We start from the raw sequence: 10,957 nt of genomic DNA, 5'->3' as shown, positions 1-10,957 counted from the left end.
GCAAAGTGGGATACTTGATATTAGGGACTTGATAAACATTCTCAAACAGTGAAGCCACCCACAGAAGCTTTCAGGCTGTTAGTTTTCTCAATTTTCTTGAGTGCCTTTCCTGACTTTTTTGGATCCATCCATTTCCTCTTGGTTTGCTTTGCTGCCCCCTTCTGGTTGAATGGGGAAAAGTTCGATCATAGTTCAATGCTTACAGCCACAGTAAAAGCTCTATTTGAAATCCTTTGTCAAGGAATCCAACTTTCAAAAATCTTTGATCCTAACTTCCTAAGTAAATTCAGATGAAATTAAAGTCTAAACATAAAACCTGTACATATACATTTCAGTTTATTTCTGTTACGGGCAAATTGATAGTGACAGAGGGAACAGTAACATTAAAATGGACAGCTCACTTTGGGTGGAAAAGATGGTAAAAAATACTTTGTTATGCTGATTAGCAATAGGAAATTCCCTAGAAACTGCATTTCACTTTTCTGAAACAAATGTGTATATAGAAAATTTTAATTTTAAAAATGTTTTTCTAATGTTAATCTCAGCTAATCTCTACATCTTTCAAAGTATGTAGTATGTAGTATCCCTAGATTGGTAGTTTCAATTTTTTGCATAGAAGCTGCATGAAAATGTTATTGTATGCTTACTTCAAATACAATAAGAGATTTTATATTTAAGCTCCCTGCTCAGAGGAGAGCCTGCTTCACCCTCTCCTCCCTACTCATGCTATTTCTGTCTCTCTCTTTCTCAAATAAATAAAATCTTTTAAAAAAGTGAATATATTCTAATAAGTTATATATAAGTAGATAAAGCTGCAATTTAGAAGGAAGAGTACTTTAAAATATTACAGAGGTCTAGATAATCTGCACATTTTTGTACTTAATCCTACTGAAGAATTTTTCAATCAGAAAAAATGTAATATTGAGAGTTAAGGTAGGCAAAATGGGTGAAGTGGGTCAATCGTACAAACTTCCAATTATAAAATAAGTCAGTCACGGATATGTAATGTACAATGACTGTAGTTAATACTGTATTGCATATTTGAGAGTTGCTAAGAGAGTGGATCTCTAAAGTTCACATGGCAAAAAAAAGAAAAAAAGGTTAACTACAAAAAAAAACAATTACTGATTTAAAAAAAAATAGTATTTTAAAGAAATTTAGAACTGTTTTCCTGTTTCCTGCTTAGCTCTTTGGGCATAACTCTGTAGTAGCTAAGAGTATGTTCTTGTTGACATTTTGGCAAGCACATTTTCAAGTCACAAATGCTACTTTATTAAGTCATGATAGCAGTACATATGCCATGCTATCTCTAAAAAATGTAAAATGACCTGACTCTTTGGAATTCCCTTCCCCCACTAATTCAACAAAGCCCAGATTTGTTATAGTACAGAACAGAGACACAGCTCCTGGAGCTACCCAAGCATCACTGCTTTTTGCTGGTTTAATGATCTATATACGGTTATTTGCACATCTTAGGGGATTTGTGCACCTTAAAGACAAGTAACTGAGGAAACAGATTGCAGCAATTCTGTTAAGAAAATAGTTTATATTCAAAACTACATCTGCTTTGCACTTTTAGGAAATATGCAAGGGCTTCTTATTGGGTGGACATGTGCCAAAATCTTAGTTTAATGCTTTTGCAATTCTCCATCTGCCAGAATGAAAATCTGAGCTTCAGGCCTTTAAGAGCTGTGTAACAAGATCTAGTATTAGAGAATAGAGAATTTAAAATCGGAAATTAATTCAAATTTCATTATTTGGAAAGCTATTAATAGGGTCTGGGGGTGCCTGTCTGGCTCAGTCAGTAAAGTGTGCAACTCTTGATCTGGGGGTTGTGAGTTTAAGTGCCATGTTGGACACAGAGCTTACTTAAAAAAAAATTTAAAAAGGAAAGCTATTAATAGAATTTTTGATATCCAATGTAACATCACTAAAAGCAGATATTGAGGAGATATCTGTGTAAGAAAACAAAAGCAGCAAGAACTTTTCCCAAACTAGCATAATAATGATTTAATTCAATTTAATCCTACATTTAGGATTGAACCAGAATGATTTCATGGATTGCAATCCATGTACCAAATACATATTTCAAGAAAAATATTACAATCAGAATACATTTTGGGGTTCAGTATAATTAAGATGGCATTCTTCCCTTGAGTTTCTCTCAAAAGCTTCAGATTACAAATTGAAGTTATTCTTCGTATTGCTCCCTTTCACATTTAGCACAAAACAGTCTTTTTTTAGTTTAATTGTGAAAAAGTCCTTAATATTTATGTATAGTGTCTTCAGAACAGAGCCAGCTACTTGGTTGTAAACTATAGATATATTCTTGGGAAAGTACTCACAGTTAGTGGGTCACGTTTTTGACCACTCTTACTTTTGAGCTGACTCCAGGAGCAGGGACTAGTATATAAACAACGTATTATTAAGCTTCACTTATATATTTATGTGGGTGCTTGAAATCACATGTCAAAAGGTATGAAGCTGGAAAATACGGACTTGGATTCAGTTCACCTAGTCAGTGGACATTTATATTTTACTCTGTCAGGACATTGTTTAAGAAAATACATATATCGGAAATTAGTTCTACTTCATATATTTAGAGGTTTTCAAAGTATATACGTATATACCAACATTTTCACTGACTATCATGATCATTTCTCTCAAGGGGCTAGGTTAGTAGAGCAGGTCTAAGTACATTGACAGATAAATGGGGTACTAGATGACTAGTACGGGTAATGGGAGAATGAAGACACCATTCACCAAGGTGGGGGAGTGCCCATGTTTAACCTAAATCAAGTGTCAACAAATAGAAATGTGAAGATTTACAATATTACTACAAAAGTTCATTTAAATATCAATCTCCTGGGGTTTTTGTGCTCTCATGGTTTCATTCCTGGCTGTGTTAATTCCCTGTGATTGATCTCTAGTCTCGACATGTCTTTTTTTTTTTTTAAGATTTTATTTATTTGACAGAAAGAGGGAGATTACAGGTAGGCAAAGAGCCAGGCAGAGAGAGCGGGGGAAGCAGGCTTCCTGCTGAACAGAGAGTCCGATGCGGGGCTTCATCCCAGAACCCTGAGATCATGACCTGAGCCGAAGGCAGACACTTAATCAACTGAGCCACCCAGGCGCCCCATAGTCTGGGCACTTCTTATGAACTTCAGATCTGCCTATGGACTAAACATCACCTCCTGGGTGATCTGGGGGTTATCTCAAACTCAACATATTCAAAATTGAGATTTTCCTTTCCCAACCAGAATTCTGGGAACCAAGAGACCCTCCCTTTCCCTCATATCCATCTAGTTACTCAAACAGGAATAAGAACTTAACTCTCTACTTATTTGTAAATTCAGTCTGAGAAGATAAAAAGACAAACTGATATGCAGTAAACTCTTCACATTCAAGAATTTAACCTTCAGTTTCAACGACTTTAAGTGACCCCAGGAATTTAGAACACAGATTGTGATTTCCCTCCTGTCCCTCAGGATCTGATTTCCCTCATGTCTTATCTGAGGCTGTTATACTTAAGTTACCTAGCTGAAGACTGAGGCTGGCTCAGCAGGGACCTAGAACTTTACTGCTGTTTATCAATATATAGAGAAAACATCCATAAAGTAGGAAGTACTAGAGTGAAAAGTACTATTTATGAAAAATTGCTTCCAAAGGAAAGCTAACCTGATTATTATGGAAATAGAAAGATTTAAAGATTTAAAGGCCTTTGTAGCCTCAGCTATACAAGGTGGAAATTTTAGATAAAGAGGCAGGATGAATTTGGCAGTGATTTAACTCAGATACAAAAGAATCACTGGGGTGCCTGGGTGGCTCAGTCGCTAAGCGTCTGCCAGGTCATGATCCTAGGGTCCTGGGATGGAGCCCTACATTGGGCTCCCTGCTCAGCACGAAGCCTGCTTCTCCCTCTACCCCTCCCCTTGCTGTTCCCCCTCCATGTTCCCTCTCTTGCTGTGTCTCTGTCAAATAAATAAAATCTTTAAAAAAAAAAAAAGAAAGGAACTCATCATATGCTTTACATGAAAGAAAAATGAGTAACTGTTCTACCAAGTGTTCCAGGCATTATAAAAATTAACCTGTGAGAGAAAGCTAAAGCTAGAAAAAGGCAGCATTTAAAATATCATCCTAAGGGTGCCTGGGTGTCTCAGTCAGTTAAGTGTCTACCTTCAGCTCAAGTCATGATCCCAGGGTCCTGATCCCTGGGATCAAGCCCTGTGTCCAACTCCCTGCTCACTGGAGCCTCTGCTTCTCCTTCTCCCTCTGCCCCTCCCCCTACTCATGCTCGCACTTGCGCTCTCAAATAAATAAATGAGATCTGAAAAAATATATATCATCCTACAGATAGGCAATAGAATGCAAAGGAAAAAAAAAAACAAAACCCTAGAAACATACTTGCAGGTCAACAGACACCTAACTGGTATCAATGGATACCTGACAAAACTGTGCGACAGTGGAGCAAGGGCATTAAATGGTGATTGATCAATGGGGAAAAAAATCTACATCATTCCCTGAACCAAAAAATGTAGTCTTAGATAAAAAATATAAATTCCTTGAGACTAGGATAGGTAGTTCATAAAAAAAGAATATCTGTGTGGTCGGTCACAAGCACGTAAAATGTGCTCAACATCATTAGTCATGAAGGAAATATATATTCGGATTCTGACCAATACCACTTTGTACCCATTAGGAAGGCTAAAATGAAAATTAAGGGCAATACCAAGAAATACTTAACAGAGCCACTTAGGACAATTGTTTGTTTTTTTTGTTTGTTTGTTTTAATTTTTTTTTTTTTTAATTTATTTGACAGAGATCACAAGTAGTCAGAGAGGCAGGCAGAGAGAGAGGAAGGAAAGCAGGTTCCCTGCTGAGCAGAGAGCCCGATGCGGGGCTTGATCCCAGGACACTGGGATCATGACCCGAGCCAAAAGCAGAGGCTTAACCCACTGAGCCACCCAGGCGCCCTAGGACAATTGTTTAAAAGGAGACTATGTATGCATACATCATAATCCCAAAATTCTACTCCTTGATATATAGCCAATAGATTTATGTATACACGTACACCAAATAACACATTAAAGAATGTTCGTAGTATGCTTGGTGCAGAGTCTGCTTGGGATTCTTTCCTGCTGTCTCTCAAATCAATCTTAAAAAAATTGTTCAGAGTAGCATAGTTTGTAATATTCCCAAACCAGAAATAACAAAATGTCTATTAATAGCAGAATGGGTACCCCAGGGGTACATGCATACAATGCAAAATTCTATAGCAATGAAAAATAAGTAACTGCTACTCATGGGACAACAAACAAATCTAAGTCCAAGGGGAAAGCTTCTCAGTGGCTCCCATTCTGTTGCTCAACCTAGATGGTGGCCACACACACAGGTGTGTAAACTTTGTGATAATTAATATGATTTTTGCAATCTTCTGAATACATGTTATTTTTCAATGAAGATGTTCCAAGCAACTGCTTCCTAACGAAAAAATGTTTGTAAATGATTTTAGTACCATATTACACAAATCACCCAGTGTGTGGAGGAGCTAAATATTTTTTTTAAGTTACACTCTATTTCAGTTTCAAGGTTTTTTTTTTTTAAGTTTTTTAAGATTTTATTTATTTATTTGACAGAGAGATCACAAGTAGGCAGAGAGGCAGGCAGAGAGAGAGAAGGAAGCAGGGTCCCCGCTGAGCAGAGAGCCCGATGTGGGGCTGGATCCCAGGACCCTGAGATCATGACCTGAGCCGAAGGCAGAGGCTTTAACCCACTGAGCCACCCAGGCGCCCCCAGTTTCAAGTTTTTTAGGAAAATCATATGCTACAGAGGTGTCTGTGTCTCGTGAATGTCAAGGGTCCATTGTATTCACATTTCCTTATGACCAAAATATACGGGGGAAATGAGAGATTCTAAGGAATGAACATGAAGACCATTGAGCTTAAAGAAAAACTGACAAGAAATTCTAGTATTATTTTCTCTTCCACAGTAATCCTATTCATATAAGGTCACTCTGGCTCACTTTAGTCTCATAATTTCTTCTCTCTTTTGTACAGAGGGAAAATACTGACGTCCATTAACTTCAATCCCTGGTGTCAGAATTCAACCTTGAGACTTATGGATGGGAGCCATGCTCCAGTTGTGGAGTGGGAAGAAACCAGTTTCCCTTTCCTAGCCTCATGTCTCTTTGCTTGGTCTTTTATTGTATTGTACCTTAGTAGACAATAACGAGAAGGCTGCCTAGGGCTGACTTAAGGATAAGTATTAGAATTAGTAGAATATTAAAATTGTGAAGCCATCATTTTGCAGACGGTTCTCCCTACTCTTTAATTAAGAGTTTAAACCCCATTCACACTCATGACTTTAAGGCTGAACCAGTAGGAAGGTGGATGCTAACTGTAATTTCCTAGGAATGAGGAATGAAAAACCAAGACAAGTAGGCACTGTAAAATTGTTTTTGCTTTTTTAATGCAGGTCAAATATCCTGAAACATACATGTATTTTGATATCAGTCTGCTAATCTCACTTGAGTTCAAATATTAAAGTAACACACACGAGCTAAGAGAATTCAATATTGTTCAAAGGCACTTACTGAATCTCCATGACTAGATGAAAACAAGGACAATTAGGAGGACAATTAGACAGTATATAATATAAAAATAACTTTTTGCTTACAATTTACAAAATGTATTATTATTACAATCTTTGATCTCTGATAACCTGCAAAGCTGGCTGCATGAATCCAGCAACTTTAAAATTCAGAAACTATTTTCTAAAACTTCAGGGCAAATAATTTACAAATAAGGTACACAAAGATTTAGACCATGCAGAATTTCTTACATCTTCTGTTAATAATATTTTATGACTGCAACTTTATCAAATTATATACCTACTTGCCCTGTACATATACAAAATAATGCATACATGATAAAACATTAGCAAAAGAGTAGTCCTTAAACTCAATTTATCATAAAAGTATTACTATATTAACATGTCTACAAGCAGCGTGTAACAGGGTTAAGAGACATTAAGGCAATAATACTTGAAGTTACAAAATAAACCATATGTAATACTTTTTCCTAAGTGTAGTATAAGGCAGGTAGATGGTCCCAGCAAAAAAATACTAAGGTAACAATCTACACTGCTGTTAGTCCCACATTTGTAAGATGGAATACTATAAATCTGGCTTTCAGTGGCACTTGAATTTTCCAGTATAATTTAAAGTGTCTTTTAGCTCCCTGAATCATGTCCATTCTGAAGGTGGTTCTCTTGGTCCTTTGGGTTTTCCACAGCGATTACGAAAACCTGTAATCAAAACACCAGAGTAACTGGTCAGTGTCTGGAAATTTATTTTCATTTACTAAAAACTCTTAATTTGCTTTGGGTAGTTCACTTAAGAACTTGAATAAATCATAGCAAAAAGTTTGATAAGCTTGGCCTTCAGGAAAGCATGACATGATGACAAATAACCTTTTCTCATTTTTGCCAGCATTAACTACTGAACTAAAGTTTTAAACTTATTTAGTAAACAAATTACCAATATCTGTGGCCTCTGTTGGACTTTCTGAAATTTGATCTTTCTTGTTACTGAAAATAGGTGGACATTCTGTACAAGTCTCTGTGTGAATACCTCCTGCTGGATGATCTAAAATGCAAAATAAAGCCATTGTTAATCACCATCATTTGTAGCATCGTATGTAGAATCCTCTAATTGTTTTAATGTCTGTATTAATTTAAAAGAGCAAGTTTTCTCTCTTGGGGATCATAATTTCAGAGGCCCAGATACATACAAATGCAATGGTAGTGAACACAAGAAAATGTGTTACAGGTTCCTAGGGATACACAGAAATCTTCTGTGAGTTGTTCTGCAATGTATGGATTCTCCTTGTGCTCGTATTTAATAAATCTCAATCTTGCCATTTCGTATTTCCTTAAGGTAGTTATACCATGCCAATGTCTTAAGGCAAAAATTGCAAGTGAAATGCCTTATATGGAAATCAATGACAATCAAGTTCATAGTTAATTAATGGACTACTGGCTTTTTTTTTTTTTTTTCCTGCACTACTGGTTTCTTTCTTTCTTTTTTTTTTTTTAAGCTGCTATCCATCTCCCTCCCCCCACCTTTTTTTAAGATTTTATTTATTTGACAGAGAGAGAGATCACAAGTAGGCAGAGAGACAGGCAAAGAGAGAGGGGGAAGCAGGCTCCCTGCCAAGTAGAGAGCCCGATGTGGGGCTCGATCCTAGGGGCTCGATCCTAGGACGCTGAGATGATGACCTGAGCCGAAGGCAGAGACTTAACCCACTCAGCCACCCAGGTACACCTGGACTACTGGTTTCTAACTGTAATTATTTTCTTTGAAAGTTTTACAGCACTTAAATTTTAGTTTACTTATTTAATTACCAATGCCTAAGATTAATAACAAAAGAAATTTTGTTAAAGAAACTTTTACGGAAATTTGGGATACAGATTGAGGACTTTAAGATCCTTGTCCTTAAGTGCTTATAGTTTAGATAAGAGTCACCAAACTTTTCCTATAAAGGGCTATAGAGAATAACTATTTTAGGCTTTGCAAGCCACATACAGTCTCTGTCACATATTCTTCATTTTCGCTTGTTCCTTTGTTTTTAAACAACTTTTTTTTTTAAAAAAGTAAGCTCTAAACCCAAAGTGAAGCTTGAATTCATGACCCTGAGATCCAGAGTCCCATGCTCTACCAGATGAGCCAGCCAGAGACCCCTAAACAAATCTTCAAAAACCTAAGAATTAATTCAGCTCAAGGTCAGAACAAAAACAAGCCGAGGCCTAGTTAGTAGGAGAATGACAAGCACATTATCATTGTACTTGTGTGCTAAGTTTTTTTTTTAATATTTTATTTTTTTATTTAAGAGAGGGAGAGAGCATGAGAGGAGAGAGGTCAGCGGGAAAAGCAGACTCCCTGGTAAGCAGAGAGCCTGATGTGGGACCCGATCCCAGGACTCCAAGATCATGACCTGAGCCGAAGGCAGTCACCCAACCAGAGCCACCCAGGCACCTCTGGTGTGGTAAGTTTGATAGTAAAATGATGTACAGTGCAGTGGGGACAGAGAGGAGATGCATGGCAATGAAACTAGTGGTTTCAGGACTGAGTTCTAGAAAGAAATGAGGATCTAGTCAAAAGGCCTCGATTTTCTCAGTGAAGTAAAAGGTCATCTACTGAGTAAGAGTAGGACTGATGATTTTATTTATTTATTTATTTTTGGTGGGCAGCAAAGCAAAGTTTATTGAGGGATAGTACAAAGCTCCCAACAAGGGAGGGGACCTGAGAGGGCTGCCCAGAAGAAATTAAAGATTTAGAAAATTCAAGGAAAATAGGAAGGGTACCAACCAGAACATATAAGATAAAGCAAAGCTAGGGACGCCTGGGTGGCTCAGTTGGTTGGACGACTGCCTTCGGCTCAGGGCGTGATCCTGGAGTCCCGGGATCGAGTCCCGCATCAGGCTCCCAGCTCCATGGGGAGTCTGCTTCGCTCTCTCACCTTCTCCTTGCTCGTGCTCTCTCTCACTGTCTCTCTCTCTCAAATAAATAAATAAAATCTTTAAAAAAAAAAAAAAAAAAAAAAAAAAAGATAAAGCAAAGCTAAAGGCCCAACTATGGATGAGAATCCAGAACTGTAGGCCCAATCTGTAAAGCAGAGTGATGTTCCCCAGCAGCACTGAGGAGTTTCAAGGGATAAAATAAAATGGCATGGGAGTTAAGAGCAAGAAAGTGGAGGATAATTTAGAGTGTGACTGGAGTAATGGAGGACAGTGTCTAGATGGGCTAGAGAAGAGAATTCAGAAAGGAGTTAGCATACATTCAGAAATAAAGGACACAGGGATCCAGCAATATCAGCATAAGTAAGAGAATAAAGGCAGCAACAGTAATAGCCTGGCTTCCGTTTGAGTTGCTGATCATGTGACGAGCACAGTGCTGATATTCCATGAAGGTGATCTGATTAACTTCCCACAACAATGCTCTCAGGTAGGTGCAATTATTACCTCCATTTCTTAGAGGAGAAACAACAACAACAACAAACAGGGCTAAGATGAGGTGACTTGGCCTAAGTCACACAGTAAGTAAAATGGTAAAAATGAAATTGCAAACCAGGTGAGGCTTGACTCTAAAGCTTCTGTTTTTTTGTTTTTTTTTTTTTTTTAAAGATTTTATTTATTTATTTGAGAGAGACAGTGAGAGAGAGAGTGAGAGAGAGCATGAGCGAGGGGAAGGTCAGAGAGCGAAGCAGACTCCCCATGGAGCTGGGAGCCTGATGTGGGACTTGATCCCGGGACTCCAGGATCACGCCCTGAGCCGAAAGCAGTCGTCCAACCAACTGAGCCACCCAGGCGTCCTTTTGTTTTTTTTTTTTTAAGATTTTATTTATTTATTTGACAGAGAGAGAGACCAGAAGTAGGCAGAGAGGCAGGCAGAGAGAGAGAGAGAGAGAGAAGGAAACAGGCTCCCTGCTAAGCAGAGAGCCCAATGCGGGACTCGATTCCAGGACCCTGAGATCATGACCTGAGTCGAAGGCAGAGGCTTTAACCCACTGAGCCACCCAGGCACCCCTAAAGCTTCTGTTCTTTCCTTATGATACGTTGCCCCAGAAAAGGAGACAAAGAGTAATAAGAATTTATGAGAGGGAATGGAGCCCCATTAAGCAGAGATGCATGGAGTGGCCAGCTAAAGCAGAAGGGAGGGCAAGGGCAGAGATAACTGATGAACTGGGGGAACTATATAGGCTAGGCTGTTTGATGAGCTGCTTTCATGGCACCGATTTATAGGAATTAATAATAATAACTTAATATATTTTACCATGATAATATAAGAAATGTGGTAGAAAATTTTCTACTTTCGGATTATAACATTGGGCTGAGCCTCATAATCTTACTGGTCTTCACGAATGCAAAGTGCTAAAAGGAAGAATTCCAAACAACTGAT

The 10,957-nt window shown here is 38.0% G+C and overlaps 1 protein-coding gene across 2 annotated transcripts in view; it reads right to left on the bottom strand.

Annotated features, from left to right (window-relative positions):
- Positions 1–6,451: 6,451 nt before the first annotated feature.
- The window catches only part of PTPN12 (protein tyrosine phosphatase non-receptor type 12), a 95,093-nt gene continuing 90,587 nt past the window's right edge, over positions 6,452–10,957 (bottom strand). Inside the window, exons 17-18 of one of the 2 annotated variants that reach the window (XM_044245885.1) lie at positions 7,538–7,645; positions 6,452–7,305 (exon numbers count right to left, since the gene is read on the bottom strand). In XM_044245885.1, the coding sequence (XP_044101820.1) occupies positions 7,244–7,305; positions 7,538–7,645 (170 nt within the window). In that variant the 3' untranslated portion in view covers positions 6,452–7,243. The remainder of the gene's footprint in view (positions 7,306–7,537; positions 7,646–10,957) is intronic. The other variant, XM_044245886.1, reaches the window with a different exon arrangement.

Source organism: Neovison vison, chromosome 4 (genome assembly GCF_020171115.1).
Source record: "Neovison vison isolate M4711 chromosome 4, ASM_NN_V1, whole genome shotgun sequence".
In the NCBI taxonomy this organism is placed as follows: domain Eukaryota; kingdom Metazoa; phylum Chordata; class Mammalia; order Carnivora; family Mustelidae; genus Neogale; species Neogale vison.
The sequence above is the reverse complement of the archived record's forward strand: the minus strand, read 5'-3'. Positions and strand labels throughout refer to the sequence as shown.